The sequence below is a fragment of the Anoplophora glabripennis genome, unplaced genomic scaffold (assembly GCF_000390285.2).
Source record: "Anoplophora glabripennis isolate ALB-LARVAE unplaced genomic scaffold, Agla_2.0 scaffold442, whole genome shotgun sequence".
Classification (NCBI taxonomy): domain Eukaryota; kingdom Metazoa; phylum Arthropoda; class Insecta; order Coleoptera; family Cerambycidae; genus Anoplophora; species Anoplophora glabripennis.
This window is the reverse complement of record NW_019416587.1, coordinates 236,203-259,110: the sequence shown is the minus strand read 5'-3', so window position 1 is coordinate 259,110 and position 22,908 is coordinate 236,203. Positions and strand designations below refer to the sequence as shown.

At 35.2% G+C, this 22,908-nt stretch overlaps 3 protein-coding genes across 3 annotated transcripts; all 3 read left to right on the top strand.

The window, feature by feature from the left end:
• Nucleotides 1-11,254: 11,254 nt before the first annotated feature.
• LOC111691752 lies at nucleotides 11,255-12,896 on the top strand. Its single transcript, XM_023455017.1, has 2 exons — nucleotides 11,255-12,719; nucleotides 12,814-12,896. The coding sequence occupies exon 1, from the start codon at nucleotides 11,582-11,584 to the stop codon at nucleotides 12,614-12,616; it is 1,035 nt and encodes a 344-aa protein (XP_023310785.1). The 5' UTR covers nucleotides 11,255-11,581; the 3' UTR covers nucleotides 12,617-12,719; nucleotides 12,814-12,896.
• Nucleotides 12,727-14,077, top strand: LOC111691753. Its single transcript, XM_023455019.1, has 3 exons — nucleotides 12,727-12,739; nucleotides 12,814-13,877; nucleotides 14,012-14,077. Exons 1-3 carry the CDS (start codon nucleotides 12,727-12,729, stop codon nucleotides 14,075-14,077), a joined length of 1,143 nt encoding a protein of 380 aa, XP_023310787.1.
• Nucleotides 14,078-17,978: 3,901 nt separating this feature from the next.
• On the top strand, nucleotides 17,979-21,205 carry LOC108909046 (peritrophin-1-like). The gene is made up of 2 exons (XM_018713270.1): nucleotides 17,979-18,074; nucleotides 20,614-21,205. Exons 1-2 carry the CDS (start codon nucleotides 18,014-18,016, stop codon nucleotides 20,817-20,819), a joined length of 267 nt encoding a protein of 88 aa, XP_018568786.1. The 5' UTR covers nucleotides 17,979-18,013; the 3' UTR covers nucleotides 20,820-21,205.
• The last annotated feature ends 1,703 nt before the right edge of the window (nucleotides 21,206-22,908 follow it).

The window sequence follows — 22,908 nt, the reverse complement described above, 5'->3', positions numbered from 1 at the left end:
TTTTGTGAAGTTTTTAGAAATATGATTGTTTGGCTTGTATTTATTTTTATTCAGGTAAGTTCTATAGTTTATTCTGCATCCTTTTTCTAAGGTTTGATGCGATAGAAAAGTACCATTTATAGGTTATAGCTATCTGTTTTGTTTATAGTGCACTTTATTTTTATTTTAGGTACCTGGTATTTGCTAGCTTGCATTTTTCCTTGTTGGAAACTACGTAGATGTCCTGTATACCATTTATGGGGCCACTGGAAACCTCTCGGGACTGCTTACAACTGGTAACGGAAATTTTCTTTTTGATGGCAGATTTCTTTGTTGTGGTTTTGAGAACAAACAAACTTTTAACTTTTCTGGTAAGTTTAATTTTCTTACTTGACTATTTCTTGCTTATACAAATTTAAATTTCTTAGAGCTGCCTCTCTACTCTGCATTCTCCAAAAACCCAAGCCGTAACCAATCAAAAAACTTTTGTTTTTCATCCTTTCTGGATTTTTCTGGTCCTAATTTTTCTTAAGGTCCCCTCACAGAATTTTCAGTCCTTGGATGTCCTTTTTTAACAACACTTTTTCACTACACTCCTTATAACTAATACATTTTTTACAAATGTCCTTTTATTTTAACATACAATTCTATACTAATTATTAAAATATTCCTTATTTTACGTTTTTTTTATAGGTCATCTCCATGTACTTGTAAAGCCAACTTTAGTTTTGACATTTGTGATAATTATAATTTAATTTGACAATGATTTCATACAATGACTTGTTCAATTGAGATATCTTCAATGCAGTTACTCGTCTTCCCAGGAGATGTATACCAGATTCATCGATAGATTTTGGGCTTTTATTTGATATACGTCACTCTAGGTTTAAATTCTGTTTTCTCAATGTACTGAGTGAAGTGAAGTGTCGATGTCATGCATTCTTTTGAAAAATTTATTTTGTACTTGTGAATTAAATTAAAATTATTAATTTTATACTATGTGACATCCTTAATTGTTACTTATTTTATATTCAGAATGTTTATATTAACAATTTTATACTATTTTGTTTGTTGTTGCTATAACAATAGTTAATTTTTATATACAAATTTTTCAAATGATTGTTTGTGCACATTTCCAATTCGTTACAATATATTAACTCAAAAAGACGACGTATAGTTTTTTTCCCAAGAACTCTCAAGGGTTTTTTCGTGAAAGTAGGAGCTTATGCGGGCATAGAAATGATTAAATAAATATAGTGCTGTCAGGTTTCATTGTCATATGTACTGAAATTTTGCTATACAGTAGGTATAAATGTTAAAAAAATATTTCTTGTTGTTTGTCCAGCCTTGCTGCAAATTTTTATTTTATTTTATTTAGTTTATTTTGCTTATATGACATTACATGAATGTATAGCAATGGTCAATATGATGGACAACAGTGGCCCACACAAAAATACAAATATAGATGTACACACACAGTATACAATGTACAATATACACACTTATATGACATATACACACACATATAAAATGCTAACATAAAAAAGTAAATTGTACTACAATTGATAAAATTCGGAAAGAGAATAAAAACATTTCTTTATTAAAAATTTGTTTAGTGTATATTTAAAGATATTGTTGTAGTATTGTCTCATAGCATAAATATAAAATATGTTTGTGTGTCGTATTTTAATTATTTTAATCTGTTTTATTTGACTTGTTTCATTTTATATTTTTTTTTAATCTTAACTAAGATACTTATGTGTTTATTGCCGGTTTTAGCATGCGTTTGTATTGTAATTTTATTTTAATTTACTTGATGAACTTTCATAGTAGTTCTCTCCCCTTTTTGTGACGTATGTAAACACTATTTGTGTGTATTGACATGCATTATTATAAATAAAATTATAAATAAATAAATAGATATTCAAGTTATAACAGCGCTTAATGTTACCGGGCAAGTTATTAAAAATCCTTAAGCCAATATGATCAGGTGATTTCGATATAGCAGAATATTTTTTGTAGGGCAGAAGGAATCGATCCTTTTGTCTCGTATTTAAGTGATGAATATCACTATTTGTTTTTAATCCTAACCAGAAGAGATTAACTCAGCTCAGACCAAAAAAAAATTAAATTAGACATGTGAGCAGTCCGTTCCACACCCATTCCAAACCCAAAAAAACGAGCATAAATTTACGTTATCTTCATAAATAAGTTAACACGGCATTATAAAAGCGAAAATTTCTCTCCCCTTTTCCTATAATTATTTCCGACTAAAAAACTTGCGTGAATTCCGTTTCCTGGCCGTTTTTCATCCTTCCCGGTTACTGCGTTAAAAGGCGGGCTTACTCTAAGCTACCTAAATTTTCAGTCCTGTTCATCCTACATAATAATTTAGGGCCCTTGTCTGATCCCTCCCTATGGATAAATTTAGTTGTACCCTCATAAAAAACGGGAGGTTTGCGGGGAGGGGGGCCTAATCTATGGCATGAATTTGAATATGCCTATTAGGTGGAGATGAAGTAATTACGGGGCGAAAAGTCTCTCTTCGACTTAATAAACAGGTTAGCGTTAAATTATTTTGCGGTTTCGCAAAGTTTGTCGTTACTGTTGTGGAAGGGTACGTTTATAATTTAGTCAGCGGAGTTGGTTTTGGTTGGCGGTTAGTCTTTAATGAACCCTAAAAACTTAACTTTCTTTTTATCTCAATCTGCCAGTATTTTTCTTTTAAAGAAGGGTTGTTAGTTTTATGGAAGGAAGCTTAAGTTATGCACGCGAAACTTGGGCATTCTTTTGAAAAAGAGTAACAATCGCGATAAAAGAGGAAACACTACACGAATCAGAATCATACAATAGAGAAATATTATTAATATACAGGATGTTTGAAATAAGTGCGTTTCTTCAATGGGGTGATGGAGGACGTGAAAATAAACAATTTACATTAAGCAACCTGTGATCGTAAATGTCACATTTTCAAGATAAAAGAATGTCAAAAAAAGTTATAGCGGTATAAAGTCGATTTTTCGCGTAAATCCGCGGTATTTTGCAACTAAGCCGTGAAATTGTTTATTTATAACTTTTGTGCCACGACTATATTGTTTCAGGTCACTTCAGATGTAAAAAGAAGAATCTCTGCAAGTTTCGTTGGCTAATCATAATTTTAAAAAAAGTTTCATGGAATTGAAGTAGGGAAACGCGTATATACGCGCTATTATACAACTAAGGCGCGAATTTGTTTATTTATAACTTTTTTGCCAGGAAGTCCGTACAGTAGATGACTTTCTAAATGTAAGAAGAAGACCTCAAACAAGTTTCGGTTGCCAATCTTAATTTTTAAAAAAGTTATAGCGGTGTAAAGTCGATTTTTCGTGTAACTAAACCGAGAATTTGTTTATTTAGAATATTTTTGCCGCGAATTTCTCACTTCGGATCACTTCTTAGATGTAAGAAGAACAATCCCTGCAAGTTTCGCTGGTCAATAATAATTGTGTAAAAAGTTATATCGATTCTTGTCATAAAGTTGCTTCCTTGCAATAGGCCCATTCAGTAGAATTTTTTTTGCATATTCCAAAATTAGTTAGTATGCCAAAAATCTATTTTTTGTGTCAACGAGAAATGTGTGAAATAAATTAATGAAAACAGAGCGCGGAAAAACGTTGAGCAACCATTGCCTGACGTCATAATACCGGTACGGGCGACTGGCAGAGCACTCCTCTCGCGCTCGCTCTCATCCCATTCTGTGTTAATACATACGGTGTGTTGTTCGCTTGGCAGTTTCGTTAATCATAGTTTTTATGTCTAAATGGGTCGACACCGAGGATTGTACAAATATTGTATAGTTGCCTGCAAAAGTACCTCAGGATCGACTCCGAATAAAATCCACGGTATGCAACTCAACCACCTTCGTTTTTCTTTAGTTGCACGTCTAGGGGGTTGTAAAATATTATTATTTGAACATTTAGAGCACAATTTTCAACTTTACGCCGGAAAAAAAATTCTACCCCATTTAAATGTTCGTCCTCACAAAAAATTCGAAATACGTCGGCGAGAGGGACCTATAAGCAGTTAAGAACTACTCTCGTTTTTCTTTGGTTGGCCGTCTAGGGGGTTGTAAATATTATTATTTGAACATTTAGAGCAGAATTTTAAAATTTATGCCGAAAAAAAATTTCTACCCCATCTAAACGCACCCGTTCACAAAAATATCGAAATACGTCGGCGAGAGGAACGTATAAGCAACTCAGAACCACCCTCGTTTTTCTTTGGATGCGCGTCTAGGGGGTTATAAATATTATTATTTAAACATCTAAGGCAGAATTTTCAAATTTATGCCGAACAAAAAACAAATTCTACCCCATCTAAACGTTCCCGTCCACAAAAATTTCGAAATACGTTGCGAGAGGGACCTATAGGCAATTTATTTAAATAATAATATTTTACAACCCCCTAGACGGGCAACCAAAGAAAAACGAGGGTGGTTCTGAGTTGCTTCAAATACTAGTCAAAATATCACTGGCACATACACGTCGTCGCATATATCCACAAGTACCGAGTCTAGTGTCTAGTACGTTCGGTACATTTGTACAAAAATGGAAAGCAACAGAAAATGTAGAAAAGCGAACCATTTACGTTATTGCGAAAAATCCGAAAATGTATTTAGGTATTCCAAGTCATCCTACACTGAAAGAAATGGGCTTATACTGTTTTTCTAGAATAATGTGTATAGCGCATATTAAAACTTTTATAACCAATATACAACTTTTATTAAAAAAAAGCAATCATCTCCATACTCATTATTCAATGAGTTTAACTGGAAGGTGCTTAATACACCTTATGCATCTATGAAGTAAAGGTTATAATGAATTACTTATACATTATTAGGTGTTATAAACTTTATGTTCCAATTGTATAGTAGGGAAGATTTGTTGTATAAAGACCAGTATCCGAATTTGTATATAATAATTGTATTAACGGAATTATTCTTTCTTATACTGAATATGTTTCCGTTTTTAACGTGTAAAACGCGTCTTATAATGGTTAAGTGATCGTCACCTCTCGTTGCATAATCGGTTATGATCGTAAAATTTCCGACAGTCCGCTGTGCATCGACTTACGACTATTACACGTCTAGTTTGATGAAAATGGACAGTATGTGCACATGTTTTGTGGGATACGATCATATCGCGTTGTGTGAAATGGAAAATTATTATGTAAGTATCTAACTGATTTATGGCTTGTAATTGTTTTGTTTTTTCAAATGTAAATCTTGTCTAATTAAAAATTATTATTTTGTAGGTCCTATTAGAAATCGCTGATAAGTTTTACATAAGATGGAGGAACAGAAGGTTAACGGTGACAAAGAAGAGCATGGGTATAAAGTCAATCAACCAGAGGAAATAAAATTAGATGGAAAGAAGCTCAACCTTTCAGGGGATGCTTCATTCTTAAAGTGGAAGAGTTATAGTGCACATTCTCATGTAATACAAGAAAATACGGGTGCATCGTTGCTAAGAAAATAAACTGGACAGTTTTGGGAGCGATTTGTCATCATTTTTAATGCTTAAAAGTATGTTTTATGTATGTTTACATTAGAACGTTAGCTTGTAATTATAGTTATCCAATCAAATTTCTTAAAATTTAATGACATATGTTTTTAACTCATACAGAGTATACAACAGTTTAATACATTTATTATTATAAAACTTATAACCAGTACTAGATGTTCTAATAACGATATGGAACACTTTAATAACAGTTATTGCTATTATTTCGTAAAGGGTATAAAAAACGTTGTATACTAGTTATACAATAATTTAATAAAGAATAAGGTTTATAGTCACTATACAACTGTGCTAGCAATACGCGTTTTATATCCAATATTCACCTGTTTAACTGTCACATATAGTATACAATGGTCTTATAATGGCATATAGAATTCTGATAAAGAATAAAACGCATTTCTTTCAGTGTATGTTTATAATAAATATGTTGTGTGAAAAATGCATTTCAACAAGATTGATGTATATCTCTTATGCACTCTCTATTTATACACTTAAAAATATAGGTATATAATTCAGAATCAAATATATCACTTATTATTAATCCTATTGACCTAATTTTTTAAAGATATATTTAGGTGGTTAAATACTATCAGCAAATGAAAGAAAACGTTTAAAATTATATATCACTGAATAGGCCTATTGTCGACTATAATTGTTTATTTAATGCCCGTTCCATTTGATTTCGGCGGGAAAGTACTATTTTCGATACATTTTGATTATTTTAAAATTTATTACACGGTTTGAAGCTTCCTATAATGAAAAACATTTCATCCATCCATTCCATCGCAAGTACGGTTCTGTTTGGCGGGTACTGTATGACGGGTAGCTTCAGCTTCATGAAAGTAATCGGCCCTGTTGTGTAGAGGGTAAGTTGCAATTCCTTTAAAACACTATTTAGGGGCTTTTGGTTAAAAAGTATTGAAACACCGCTAAGACTGAAATTACTTAAAATGTAAGAAATAAATTACTAATCGATAGCAGGTAAATCGATAATTGCTCGAAATCATTTCCATAGACATAGACACTACAAAGTAGTACTTGAACATCCATCTCATGTGTAATATCATCGGGTAGGTACTAGGGCTCGTGTTTTCCTTGACAACTGCCTTTTTTCCTATTGAAGACACTTTGCAGTCTTGTAAACTACCTTCATATGTTCACCCTACCGATATCCCGCAAAATTTTATCAGCAAATTTGTCCATTAACGTGTAAACACATTTGAGCTCGTCTTGCCCAGTTTCTACGAACTAACGCAAGTGTTGTCTTGCTTCACCATAACAAAAATGTTGTCTCGCTTCACCATAAATTAAAACGATATCCATCAATTCCGAGCTATTATATACGTAAGCCATCTTTGCCACTTGCAAAACTAATGTAAACACTATCGTTAATACTAAAATCAGATTTCGGTATTCGGAATCGCCTGGAGCGACGTGTAGAAAGAGAGCGCATTGCGTATAGCGCACAACGAGACTGACTCTAGAGATTACAGTAGCCCCAGCGATGTAAGGGTAGTAAATACTACAACTTCAATAATTTTTTTCTCGGAAACTATAAGGATTTTACAAAACTTTTTTTTACGATATTGACTAAATTTTTCATGACACCTATTCCCAAATTTTTTTGGATAAGTTGTGAATCACCCTGAGAATCATGTATTAGATTGAGATGTATTCGAAGAGATGTATGAGTGCTTGAACAATTTTGACAACAAGCATTTGTTCTAATAAACTAAACATTTATACACAAATAAATTTAAGTTACCTATTTTTTATTTACATATTGTTTATTTATTGAAACAGATCTTCATGTAACTCATGATATATTCAACAGTACCTAATGCAATGTAGAACATGCAATCTAGGCTATGAAACAGGATAAGCTGGTGCACAATTTCCGCAGATTGATAAAGTCGTTATTATTGAGAATTTCACACATTTAGTTATGCAATTATTGCCAATGAAAGGACTTACGTCATATTTTAATTTGGTCGGCCGAGATGTAGAGTAACAGGCTGGAAATTTAATTACTAAATCCCGCAATTTAATTTTCTTTTCCATCAGTGCCAACAATATTTTTTGTATTTGTCAATTTAAAACGTCAGTCCAAGCAAAGCGTGTAAGGTAACGCCTTCCGTGAATATCCGCAGAGAAATTTACATTTGTCACATAAAGACCTGCATAATCGAATACGGCAAAAAAAAAGTAATATCGGGTGTGACAAAATTTCATTAACTGTGAAGAGATTAATTGTAAAATTCAGGGAGATTGTATCAATCAATGATCTTAAAATCTCTGACTATCCTTCCACAAGTCGTGCAACACAAAACATCGAAGCAGTTCGTGAGACTGTTGCTGAAAATCCAGGAACATCAATTCGGCACCGTGGTCAAGACTTGGATATCTCAAGAAGCTCTCTCCACAGCCTATTCTCATTTTTACAATGTTCAATTGACTCAAGAACTGAAGCTTACTCACCACGTAGAGCGAAGAGAGTTTGTTCAATCAATTATGAAACCATAAAAAGCGGATGCCGATTTTTCGAATGATGGCTTTATTAATTGACAGAATTATCTCATTTGGGATTCAGAAAATACACAACTAATGATTTAAAAACAAATGCATCCACAATGTGATACTGTCTGGTGCGGATTTTGGTCTGGAGGCAACTGGACCATTCATCTTCGAAAATGCGACTGGTCAGACAATCGCGACATGATAATACATTTTTTGTGCTCAAATTGCAAGATATGGATGTAGGCGATATGTGGTTTCAACAAGACGGTTCCACATGCCATACAGTCAATTACTGCATGAGTTATTTCCTGGTCGTGTAATTTCCCGTTTTGATGACCACCCAGATTATGCGATTTAATTCCGTTGGACTTTTTTCTTTGAAGTATTTTGAAATCTAAAGTTTATGCCAACAAGCCCAAGACCACCCACGTCTTGAAGGAGGAAATTGAGCGCTTATCAACGAAATTCAGCCACATCTATGCAAAACGGTCATGATAAATTTCGACAAAAGAGTGCTTATGTGCCAGCAAAACCGTGAAGGCCAGTTACCAGATATGCCCCTCCATACATAACCCCACACTATACTTTATGAATCAATAAAAAATTTACAATTATTAATTAAAAACCTGTTTTTTAATAAGTAAATTTTTTTATTAGGTGACATATACGATGACATCTGCTTTAAATACAAATACCTTCTGTGTCAGCATCTCTCAAGAAATTTTCAACACAGTGTGATGGTTGCGAAATAGTGGGGTGTCTCCTTAAATATTTACAAACTTGGATTTTTTAATGCTAATTACAGTAGATTACTAATAAGCATTTTCAGTAAAAAAAAAAACCGTTGAAACTGTAAAACGGTTCTTAATAACAATATAAATTGTTAAAACTTATTGGGAACCTCTGGAATCGTCTCTTACATAGAACTAGGTGAATAATTGTGGCTCTAGATAGAGTGCCGTTCACTTTGTGTTTAATTTTTTTATAGCAATATAAATTAGTTCAGTTCTAGATTATCATCACTACTACTTTAGTTTTCATTATGAAATCATGTGGCTTTTAGTTAAATTACAAGCAAAATTATTAGTTAACAAATCTTTAAGTGAAGTCATTTATTTCTCAGGATTTTTAATGTTAAGTGTATTTAATAAGGGCGAATAAACATTAAAATAGCCTGTCGATACAGTAACATTGTGGTAATATATAAAAACTCGTAAAAACTGTAATTTAACAGCATATCTTTACGCACAACGATTCAAAGGAATCAGCGGTCCCAAAAATGTTTCATTTTATTATTGTGGTAAGCCAGTAAGTATTAAAAAAATTGTTCTATTTGCAAAAAATATTTCTATCAGTCTTCTAATGTACGATGTGAACCTCCCTGTAAAGTTAAAAAAGTTTGAGCACCATTGAAAAATAATTATTATGATGTACTGTTTTAAAATAATAATTTTAAAACATTTTTATTGTGAACCGTTAAAATTAGGTTTGAGAAATTTGTAAACCATATTATATTACTAGAATTATCAACTTTTGCTCAGAACATAGCCTATTAAAGTGTACAGGTCACCCTAATGAAAGGTAAGATGAAATAGCTGTTCGCTTATTTACAAGCGGATTTCCTATGCTGTTTTACATTGTTAAAAAAGCTAACATACAACTTAATGGAGTGGCGGAAAAAACGCTTTCGTTTTCTCAGTTTATCCAAAGTTGTTTAAGGATGTGTATCCGTAAATTCCTCCCACGTTCCATATTGTATGAAATTATAAAAAGCTTTCAGCGAAAGGAGCGAAGAAATTAGATTGTTCCTAAGCACAGACTGAAAAAATGTAATAACATTTTCTATTTTTGTTTTAATCTTCTTCTAAGATTTATTATTGTATTTAACTTGTCAGTTATTTTTTAACTGGACAATTATCAATAGAAAGAAAATTAATAATTAATAAATGCATTAAAGTTTGTTTAAAGCAACAGAAGCAAAATTTAGTTTCTAATATTACGTTTATAGATCAAAAATATTTTTTTGACGTTTATCATTGCCATAGACTATGCAAAATGATTAAAATCTATTATTATTTATTTACTTTTTATAAAAATAATACCTAATCAGGTCACAGTGATAAACAACACATTTACGTATCAAGCTAATTTTATTTTATGAATGGTAAAAAATTGCGAAACATAAATAATCCACTTAACCTAGACCGTATCTTTTTCATGTATCTGATAATCAACCGGATGTTTTCACTTTTTTCTCATATCTGATTCGTTTTGTTTACACGAAAAGGTTAATCATAATTAAATGTTACAGAATCAAGTTCTCTGAAATTTGTATTTTTTATCAGGTTCACGTTAGAATTTCGCAGCAGTAGCATTTAAATATGCAAACAATAATTACGCACTTTGATAATAATTCATTATGAGTATCAATATTTAATTTAAACATTTCTATTATTTTTTTTTGCAAATGCAGGGGTGAAGACTATAGCTTTAGCTTCCATTCCCCAAGAGAAACCCAAGGTCTATTTTGGTTTTGACATTTCACTAATAAGAGTAACTAAGCAAAAATATGTTAAGAATGCAATGCGACAAATTAGTATACATATTTTAATTATGTATAATTGCTCATGAGTATCAAATATATTGGACTTTTCTTTCCGTTACAGTATCAGAGCAATGAAGTACCAAGTTTCGAAAAAATGATTTTCAATAATCCAAAAAAATATACAGGATTATTCACTTTTTAGGATTATGACTTTAACCACCGATATATCTCGTCAAAATAATGCCATCTTGAAGTATAAACTTTTTCTTCCAACGGCTTCCTTTTAGAGATATAAGCTCTTGAAAAAACTGTTTGGTTTTTATTTAATTATTCTTAAACTATGAAAGTCATTTGTTTTATATTTAGTATGAAGTGTACGAATGATGGATTTTACAAATTATTGAAGCAGAACCTGGTACCGGTCCAATTGCTTGACTGCCACGAGCGCCAAATCTAAATCCCATGGATCATTTCGATTTATTAAAGAAACTGTGTATAGTTCACCAGTCTGTACTCTTGAAATATTAAGAAGAATTGAAAATAATTGTGAAACTCTTAAACACAACCCGAGTGCAGTTCAAAGCTAAAGTTAATTAGGGGAACATTTCCAACATTTATACATATTTTACTATGTATTACTTCCCCTCTCCTGGGAGCTGTATGACCTTGTCGCTGGTGGAGGGGCTTAAGTAGCTACAGTGAACCCAAGAGCTAAACCGGCGGGAGTTTTATACTCCTGGCAGGGTCACCCAAGCCGGAAAGGTCGAGGGAGAGTAGTGAAAACTAAGAAACAGCTCAGCTACCCAAGCCAAGGTGGAAACGCATCGTGCCGAGGGCTGAATGGTGCGGGGGTAGGTAAAAATGTCGCATCGCAAACGATCTCTTTGGGGAACCTGGCGCACCCCATCGTATTTAGCCTTCCGTCAGGCATGGGGCACTACCTGGCGGTGACTTTTATTTCCTCCAGACTCGTGGGACCTTTATGGACCATAAATCAAAAAAACGGGAACCCGAAAGGGGGCCGTCAACATCCGCCGGGGAAGCAGTAATTGCTGACCAGGCGGAAAATAAAACAGCCACTGGGAAGCAAACACCAGTGACTACTATCTCTAGGGGAGTCGACAGACTGAACCTGGAAGGTAGGAAGAAATTGTCTGGTGCGCAAAAGCGCAAACTTAAAAAACTGCGGAAGGCAGAGGCGGGAAAAGGACAGGGGCCGGTGACGGAACCTGGCTCAAGTACCACTCTAACTCCGCAGGCTGCTGAACCGGGGCCAAGTGGACTCGGGAAGAAACGTGGACGGTCGGACGGTAGTGAGCCGATTTCCGACCGGCCTGTTTCCAAGAGGCCTAAGGCCACGGGACAGCGTGGCAAGACTTACGGGGAGGCGCTGTCGGGGATCCAAGCAGTGGTGGTCCCCCATGGATACCCGGAGGTCCGAATGGATGAGGACCAGATGGGACTTGTCCAGTCGGCGCTTCTGGGGGCCATTGATGGGATCGCGGGCGAGGGTACACGACCGCGCTTCCTGGAGTGTCGTCGAAGGGGGGGAACGCTAGCGATCACCGCCTTCAACGAGGAGAGCCTGCAATGGCTGAAGACGACCACGGCGAGCTTGGTGCCTTGGGAGGGGGCTAGACTCAGCGCTGTTGAGCCTAGGGACCTACCTAAGTTCACTAAGTTCATCGTGTGGATTCCGGGTCATCCTGATGAACCGGAAACCATCATGCGCCGTCTGGAAAACCAGAACGGGGAATTGAGGACGGGGGCCTGGAGGCTAATCAACCGCAAGGTTGAGGAGAAGGGCCAGACCCTAGTCCTCTCAGTAGATGAGATGAGTGTGAAGGTACTTCAGAAGGAGGGCTTCAGACCATTTCTGAACTTCACCAGGGTCCTTTTTAGGAACCTGGAGAAGGGCAGGGTAGATTTGGGACCTTCTGATGAAGATCAGGAGGGACCAAAATCTGTATTATCTGGTCAAATTCCAGGTAATACAAGCGAACATTCAGCACAGTAGAGCGGCATCTGCTGCTCTCTGTGCCAGTGTGGCGCGCGTAAATGCGGATTTAGCTTTGATCCAGGAGCCTTGGGTACATGGATCCCGGATCAGAGGATTGCAGGTAAGTAATGGTGGCTTACTGTATTGTGGCCACCAAACTAGACCTAGAGCTTGTATTTATTACAAGAGTAGTATTAATATTTTTCCTCTTCCAGGGTTCTGCACGGATGACCTGGTGGCGGCCGAAGTGACTTATGTATCGGAGGGAACGCAGAGACAACTGGTAGTTTGCTCAGCGTACCTCCCTTACGATAAGAAAGAATCTCCTCCAACCAGGGAACTGAGGGACCTGGTGGCCTGGTGCGAGAAGGAGAAGAAACAACTCATCGTGGGATGTGATGCTAACTCACACCATACGGTGTGGGGAAGCAGCGATGTCAACGATCGAGGTGAGTCTTTACTAGATTTTCTTTTTAGTTATAATCTAGAGATTTTGAATGTCGGGAACGAGCCCACCTTTGTTATAAAAAATAGAAGTGAAGTCATCGATATAACAGTGGGATCGGGACCGATATGTAATAATATTGCGAGGTGGCATGTGTCGAATGAGCCGTCAATGTCGGATCATAGACATATCCACTTTGAAATTATAACGGATTATAATCCGCAAGTAAGAACCTACAGAGACCCAAAAAGAACTGACTGGGACTCCTATAGAACGGAGTTACAGGCCAGGACTAGGGAAATCTGTACAAAACTAAGGAACACATATGATCTTGAGAGGGCCGTGGAGGAACTCCAAAACGCCGTCACAAGATCATATGAATACAGCTGTCCTATCAAAGTGAGGTCCGATAAGCACACCGTACCCTGGTGGAGCAAGGAACTCACGCAGTTGAGGGGACAGACAAGAAAACTATTTAATAGAGCAAAGCGGACAGGAGAGTGGGAGACTTATAGAGCAACCCTCACTGAGTATAATAAAGAAATTAGAAAAGCGAAGAGAGACTCATGGAGGAAGTTCTGTGAGGATATTGATAGTGTCCCACAGTGTGCTAAACTCCAGAGACTTCTCTCTAAGAACGGACATACGAAACTCGGGTCTCTCAAAGCACCGAGTGGGGAATATACCAAAACTGGAAGGGAGACATTGGAATTACTTCTAAATACTCACTTTCCAGGCTCCAGGTTATTAAATCATGGAGATGAATATGACTGGAATCACCAGCAGAGGGTAACGACCGGGTCTCGACAGAACTGGGAGGTTGCCAAGACGGTGGTGAGTCAGTCACGAATAAGATGGGCAATAAGTTCTTTTGACCCATTTAAATCACCAGGAGCCGATGGAATCCTACCTGTACTGCTACAGCAGGGGGTGGACTGTCTAGCTCCGGTCTTAATTCACGTCTTCAGAGCCAGCATTGCACTTGGTTATATACCGCTGGCATGGAGATCGACGAACGTGGCGTTTATTCCTAAACCAGGGCGTCCATCGTATGCCCAGGCAAAGGCATATCGCCCGATAAGTTTAACATCTTTCCTCCTGAAAACGTTGGAGAGAATAGTTGACAGGCATATAAGGGACGGGGTATTGAGGGCAAATCCTCTGCACAGGTACCAATACGCCTATCAGGCAGGCAGATCAGTCGACACAGCCCTTCATAGCCTAGTCTCTAGGATAGAGAGGGCAATGGACGACAAAGATCTAGCTTTGGCAGCTTTTTTAGATATTGAAGGGGCATTTGACAATACACCTTTCGAATCTATTAATTCGGCAGTTCGCAACAGGGGCCTTGAAGACACTTTGTGTCGTTGGATAGATACCATGTTGAGAAACCGGACAGTAACAGCTACCCTTTCGGGAGAGACATCCAGGTGTAAGGTAGGCCGGGGCTGCCCCCAGGGAGGCGTACTGTCTCCCTTGTTATGGGGATTAGTGGTGGACGGCGCACTGGAGGGCCTTAATCGAAAGGGGTTTTATACACAAGGCTATGCGGATGACTTGGTCGTTCTCATAGTCGGGAAACATAATATTATCGTTTCAGAACTCATGAAAGAGGCTTTGAAATGGATAGATGACTGGTGTAAGGGGCAGGCACTGTCAGTAAACCCTGACAAAACGGTCGTAGTACCCTTCACTAGGAGAAGAAATTTAACTGGACTCTCTGAACCTATAATAGGGGAGAGGGGCATTACATTTTCCAGGGAAGTAAAATATCTAGGAGTGATACTGGATAATAAGCTTACCTGGAATGCGCACTTGGAAAAAGTGGTGAGTAAGGCGAAGCAGACACTGTGTGTATGCCGCCGCCTTATTGGGAAAACCTGGGGACTGAAACCAAAGATGTCACACTGGTTGTATACGTCGATAGTAAGACCCAGGATTCTTTACGGCGCGGTGGTATGGTGGCAGAAAACACAACAGACCACAGCGAAGGAAAAACTGAATAGAATTCAGAGATTGGCCTGTTTAGGTATAACGGGGGCGATGGCATCGACCCCGACAGCTGCACTAGAAGTCATGCTAAATCTGCCACCGCTGCATATAGTGGTGGAGAGAGAAGCGCGGCTAGCAGCATATCGACTCAGGAATAATAATGACTGGAGGGGTGGTTCCCACTCCAGGATCAAAGATACATCTATGTCGGAACCAATTCTTGGGATGGTATCCGACAAGATGGTTCCAAAGTTTCACTTCCACAAGCCATTTGAGACTCGAATAGAGGATCAAAGCGAGTGGGAGGAAAGGTTTAATACCCTGGAAAGGTGGAGCCTAGTATGGTTTACAGATGGCTCCAAAATGACCAGAGGGACGGGTGCAGGAATATATGGACTCAGACCCAGATGGAGTGCAAGCTACAGTCTGGGGGAGTTCCCTACTGTATTCCAAGCAGAAATCTTCGCAATAATGGCGTGTCTGGCAGAGAATGTACGTAGAGGTTATAGACGTAAACTCATATATATATTCTCTGATAGTCAAGCTGCAATTAAAGCTTTAGCCGCACACAAGGTAAGTTCAAAACTGGTGTGGGACTGTTTACAAATGCTAACTGAACTGGCCACCAACAATACAGTCAGACTGTGTTGGGTGCCAGGGCACAAAGGCATTTGTGGAAATGAGAAAGCGGATGAACTTGCGAGGAAGGGATCCGAGACAGTGTTCATTGGCCCGGAGCCCTTCTGTGGCACATCTCCCAGTGTGGTCAGGCGGGCTCTGGGCAAATGGACAGAGACAGAACATAGGAAATACTGGACTTCAAGGCCAGGACATAGCCATTCCAAGGAGCTTATGGAGTATCCTTCGAATGGAAGAGCGATTGAGTTACTGAGCTTGAATAGAATCCGGCTCAGGAGAGTGACAGGACTCATAACGGGACACTGTCACTTTAAGAAACATCTACATAGACTAAAGCTTGTAGACAGTCCGGTCTGCCGAGGATGTGAATCGGCGGATGAAACTTCTCTGCATATCCTGGGCGAGTGCCCGGGATTTGCACGTAGCAGAATGGCGCTCCTTGGGAGACCCTATTTGGAACCCAAGGAGCTGAGAGAAGTGTCAGCAAGGAAGCTTTTGGACTTTGTAAAAAGGACAAATCTACTTGCTGAATAGGACTAGTAGTGGGACGCACAATAGGCCTAATTAGGCCGCAGTGCTATGGGACTTTTAAAGGACCAACCACTAGATGATGAAGATGAAGATGTATTACTTTGAAAAAATTAATGAATCCATAAAATTCTCAAAAACCAGCAATTAATTTAAAAATAGTAGGAGACCATTTTACTGTAGAATAAACCGCAATGTAAAAACAATATATTCATTTTTAAAGATTTCCAGTGGCTTAGAAATTATATTAAAAATAAGGGTTATCAGAGCCTCCTACGCATTGATCTATTTTCACAATAATTTGTAAAATCGATAGAGCTTTTCATTTATTCGTTACTTACATACTAAATATAAAATAAATGGTTTTCATAGTTTAAGAAAAAATTAAATAAAAACCAAAAAGTTTTTTCAAGTGCTTATATCTCTAAAAGGAAGTCTTTGGAAGAAAAAGTGTACAAATACCTCAAAATGACATTATTTTGACGAGATCTATAGATGGTTAAAGTCCTAATCATAAAAAGTGAATCACCCCGTATAATGGGACGTTAAATAAATTGTCGCTGTTTTTCAACAGATGGCGCTACCATAATTTAAAGAAGTACTATAAGTAAGCTTGATATTCAGTGTATGTTATTTTGCCGAAATGTATAAATTACTTTTTTTTCATAGTGTTAAAAGTGCCGAAAAAATAGCATTTGCAAGGATTTTTACTGCACTACTCTTTTCAAAAGAAATCTGCAGTTCAAGCTCAGAGAATTCTTGTTGGGACTTACGGCGACCATACTGTCACAAACAACATGCAGAGATTGGTTTAGACGCTTTAGAAATAATGATTTTGGTGTGAAGATAAAGAACCCTCTGGCTCACCGAAACAGTTTGAAGATGAACAATTGGATGCATTACCTTATGAGGACTCATATCAGATGCTAGTTGAACTTGCAGAATCATTAGGAGTTGATCACACAATAGTTTCGAAACATTTGAAAGCATTAAAATGGTTCAAAAACAAGGACATGCGGTGCCGTACGTATTGAAACCGAGAGACATCGAACATCGTCTTCTGCTCTACATTTGGTGGGATTAGCTGTGTATAGTTTATAATGAGTTGCCTAAATCGAATGAAACCATCATCGGAGATTGCTATCGACTACTATTTATGCGTTTAAGCCAAGCATTGGAAAAAATAAAGTCGATTTACGAACAAATACACGACAAAGTGATTTTGCAGCATGACAATGCTCAGCTACATGTGCAATATCGGTGAAAACATACTTGGAAACGGTTAAATTTAAATCACCAGATATTGCCCCTTCCGATTATCACTTGTTGCGGTCAATGGCATATGGCCGGGCTGAGCAGCACCATTCTTACGCAAATGCCAAAAAATGGGTCTTGAATAATCTCTAAAGACGTGTCGTTTTATACGTAGAATTAAAATACTGCCTTAATGAAAGAAAAAAGTAGTAGCTAGCCGTGAACAATACTTTCACGAAAAGTCGATTTTAGGTGATTTTAACCTCGAGATACGCAGATCAAGAGAGAGTCCGCAATAGAAGTGACAAAGACAGGAGACCTTAATAGTAGCGCAGGTAACTTCTATGCATAAATTTTACTGAGGTATACATTATATGAAAAATTGCTACTGCGCATCTGAACTTTGCTGGCAAGATGAGTTTGAAGAAATTGAGCGCAGTATCAATTTTCCCATTTCTTAAAATCTTATCTTTGGAATAGATTAATGACAGATATATAAAGCAATGTAGCAATGGCTTGTATCATAAAGACTGACACTGTATTGTGAAAATATTTACATGTGCAAAATGTACACTTTATTAATTGTTTTATTAGTCATATCATTTGCGGCAGCAGTACGTAAGTATATTATATTTTCGACTTTTTTTCAATTAATTATATAACATGTTGTTTAAATTGTATTTACATCCCGTATATTTTTAATAAAACTGACTTATATTCTAGATGTTTAAAATAGTAAAGATATTTTTATTAATTTATATTATTGATTATTATTTATATTCCAGTACGATTTTTTAAATATAATATCACCAATAATACTTTGATAACTAGATCGTGTAAAACTGTCTAATCACCTCCTGTGTTATTTTTTATGGAATGATAAAAAATTAAATTTCAATGTGTTAGCTTTAACTTTTATAATAAAAACATGGTGATAATTAACTATAAAGTTGTCATATAAAAGTAAAATCTTAAAAGATTGTTCATATCGCAAAGTTAAGAAGATATCGACTGTAATTTTGGCAATATGTTCAGCCTTCTTAACGTCATGCTCTTCGTCAACGCATTACTGAAAGTCGATTAACTCAACGAACGATTTGACGGAACGATAAAACAACTCCTTGTACCCCAAATATTTGATCTGTTTCTAGAGTACCGGGTTCGAACATTCATTTGGCGGAATATAGACGATAAGTACAAATAAAAGTCGAATCAGATATGTTATACAGAATGTCTTAACTCGACTGAACTAGACTGCCAAAGTTGACAAGTTTTTTTTTTATTTTCTCTAAACCAGTTGAAACATCAGTTTTCGACTATTGAAATCATATTGTATATAAAAAAATTGATTCCGTGGAACCCACTTCCCTAGCTGCCTGTATAAATAATATTTTTTTTTTCGTCTCTTAGAAAACAGAAATATTTGTAGTATTTTTAGAAATAATTTGTCATATTTCTGTGCAAATGCTGAACATCTGTATAATAAGATTCACTGAGTTTTTTAAATTTGCAGGGCAGTATTATAATTTGCAATTTTTTATATATTTTTCATAAGATCTTTGTTATTTTTTTTAATTTGTACATACATTCTATTTCAAACTCTCAAATTGACTCATACTATTAACGCAAACTAAATGTAGGTATCTAAACGGATTTTATATTTTTTAGTTTTTATGTGATTGTTTTTAATTTTTTTCAATATTATTTAAACAAAAAACTAATTTAATTGCTTATTTGTAACAACTTTTTATATAAAATTCAGAAATAAAAATTATATATTTGTCCTTTCCTGATTTGAGAAAAAATAGAGTTTCATTAGAGAAAACACAAAAATTTAAACTTTTTAAATTATAACATTGTCATAATTGTATTTTAAAAAACAATATTAAGAGAACTTTGCCAAGAAAGGTTTTATTTTAATAAATTCATTTCTTTTACATAAATAAATATGAAAAGATGTCCTCGAACAACTGTTTTTAATTAAACACAATTATAAATATTTATAAATGAAAAAAATTAAAATGAATTCATTGTTTCTTACACATATTCTTAGATACCTACCTACCTAGAACCTGTACAACTCATATTAGGGGTATTTTTCTATAAGATTTCCATAACACTTACTTATCTAGAATTAAATTAAATGGTATTGCCATTGAGTTTTCGTTTGAATTTTATTTTATCCTTTAATATTAGAGTTTTCACTTGTTATGACGGAAAAAAATAATTTGCGTACCTACCTCAGAACAATTTTTTTCATAAATAGTAAATAGATGCCTATAAGTGAAATATACAACTAAACTTAGTGTTAGAATTTTACTAATTTTTGTTAAACACACACACAAAAACACAAATTGTGTGAAGATTCGACATTTACATTGTAATTATTTTTATATTCGTAAAATTGTTGATTTTCTCAAATTTTTAAATAATATTGCATGAAAGTTTTTGTATATTTTTTGTATGAAGTTGTGCAAAAAAAAAGATTCTCTTACTATCGAAATAAATGAAATAGAAGTTTGGAAACCGATATTACGAAAACGTAGGGGCAAAAAAATTTGAAATTTAGACCATATATAGCCTCACTATTACTTTATTGTGTATTAAAATTTCAGTTAGTTTTGTTAGGTATCCCATTTTTTAGTCATTAATGAAAATGTTGAAAAATTCACGGTTTTCTACCTACAAAATTGATACCTTTCACTTTAACTCGTTGTAATTTTTTTTGTTAATTGATAAAAAATTTCCAAATTTTTACTGACGATAAGTCAAACTATTGTCTTTAGTACTGTGAAGGTCATTTGTCTCAAAAGCTCTTATTTTTTTATTTTTAAGCAAAACAGAAGGGAGTGCTATCTGTGGTTCTACAAAAATACGCAAATTTGTAAACAATTCACACATGTTATTGAATAACGTATGTAAAAATTATTTACAGTGATTCTTTGCAGCACTAAAAACATACATTTTTGTCCAATTGGTTATATATGCGTCATACTTTTGCATATATCGTAATTTATCGAAAGTTTTCTCTCTATACCTACCATTTTTCACTAGTAACAAAGATAGTATTCAGTGTGAGACAGTACATTTTGGAGAACATTATAGAAATCTCATGAAGTCATAGTAAAATCTGTATGACCATTTTTTTTTATTTCAGCTAATTGCCCCGCCACGAACGGTGACCAACCCACGTACTTCCCACATGAGACATCTTGCTCTAACTTCTATGAATGTTCCCATGGGATCGCGTACACGATGGAATGCCCAGCTGGATTAGATTTCAATACCCGCTTAAATGTCTGCGACTTACCAGAAAGGGCAGGGTGTAGATCTACTGCGAAAGTTCCACAAACCGCGGACTGATCTTCCATACTTCAGAGAATCTTTGAAGTTATCACACTTTTACCAAATTAGTTATTTATTTATTCTTCGATTAAATTGTAAAGTATTATAATATTACTAGTTACTGAAATAAATAAATATAAAGTGATTAATATTACTCGAAACAACAGGTATTATTTACATCCCTATTTGTTAAAGCAGCGTCAAAATTTCGTTGCCCTAATTTGTAAGGTCGTAAACATCATTGAAAATGTTTTGATTGATATAAATCTAAGATATCTACGATCTAAGATAAATAAATGAGTACTTACTTATCTGCTAGCAGATAATGTTGCAATAGTATTGAAACCATAGAAAACATATTTTTTTTGTTAATTAATTTTCAATAAACGTTCCTAGATACAGTTTTCGAGGCTCTTTAATATGATTGGCATCTTCTGAATGAGAATATTTTGGAGAAAATAAAACGTATACTGCTATGATAAATTTCCAAGAATCGTTATTATATTTAAAATCTTTATGTAAATTAACTATGTTAACTGTGCCATCCATTCTTTTTTAATACTACAGTCGGGAGAATCGCTCCAACCCCAAAAATGCATTCTGCAGGTCAAAATAATAAAATAATTCAAATATTGTCATGCGATTTTTATTTGTTTTCAAGCTATGACGAACATTTCAATAAAAAATGTATATATTGATATTCATAGTATTCTGTGTTCAAAAATACCAACCATTGACCTCTAAACACTTTCTGTGTTCGTCTACGAAGATCGTCTCTAGCTCTTCTGATTGCTGCATGTCTTTTTTAATAAGTACCTACCTCCGTAAGTGTTCAGTCTAACTTTGTACACTTCATTTTTTAACCAGCCCTACAAACAATAACCTAGTGCTGTGAAGTGAGTGTATACAGACAAGCGTATTAGTTATACCGTCAAGGGTGGTGAATGTTGTTTCATCCGTAAAAAGTATGGGGGATACAAAATGATTATTATTCCATCGACAGAACTCGATAATCTTTCGATTGTAGGTAATGTACTCTCTGTACGGATATACCTAAGCCTAACTCGTGCAGGGTTTTTATGACTCTTTTTTGTGGAATGCTCAATTGAGTAGCAATTCTTCGTGAGCTGGTAATTGCATTATCTTCTACAAGATCCAGAATATTTTCTACTTTCTCTAAACAATGTCAATGAGCTCGTCCAGACGTTATTCTAGCACTGGGAAGCTTTCCAGTTTCGCACAGTTGCTTGAAAAACTCTGATAAATATACTTTTAACGTTGACGATATTCTTTAACAGCAGCATTAGCATTCTCATAACCAAAACCATAAACAAACAACATATTTGCATGCTCTAAGTTCTTGGCATTTTAACGCTTTGATCGTACGAACGTGTAATCAAATGTTAAACTATTGCAACATAAAATGACACTGACAAATATCCTACTTTTGAACTTGGAACATGACATACCCTGATCTCAAGTTTTTAAAACTTGTAATTACGCTATAACTTGAAAATAAATGAAAATCGCATAACAACATTTAAGTTTTTTCTTAATATTTATAGAATTAATTTCTAGAGTTTAGTGGGATCCTCCCAACTCACCTTGTATAATTATTTTAGTTACAATGTAATTGGCTAGTAAATGACACATAATCAGTTCTATTACGATTTAAAAAGAAAATTTTGAGATATTCTATGTTTTATTTGATATATGTGATGATATACTCGTACCTATGTCTCATATAATAAAGAAAAGGTGGATTAACTGATTAGCTAAATACCTATGTATTATTTATTTAAAATTTTATTTAAAAGTAACAGGTATAAAGTACCTAATTACTTCATTATATTAATAACTATACCATTTCTTTATAACTTTATTATAAACGTCTTACATATTTAAACGTTCCAAACTATGTAAAATTATAAAAAAGCTTTCAGCGAAAGGAGCGAAGAAATTGTGTTGTTCCTAAGCATAGACTGAAAAATGTTTTACATACTTTTTCTACTATATTTTTATGTTAATCTCAAGATGTATTATTATTTTTAGGCCCTGTACTTCGAGTCTTGGTTAAAGCTTGATTAATTGATCAGGCGATTAGACT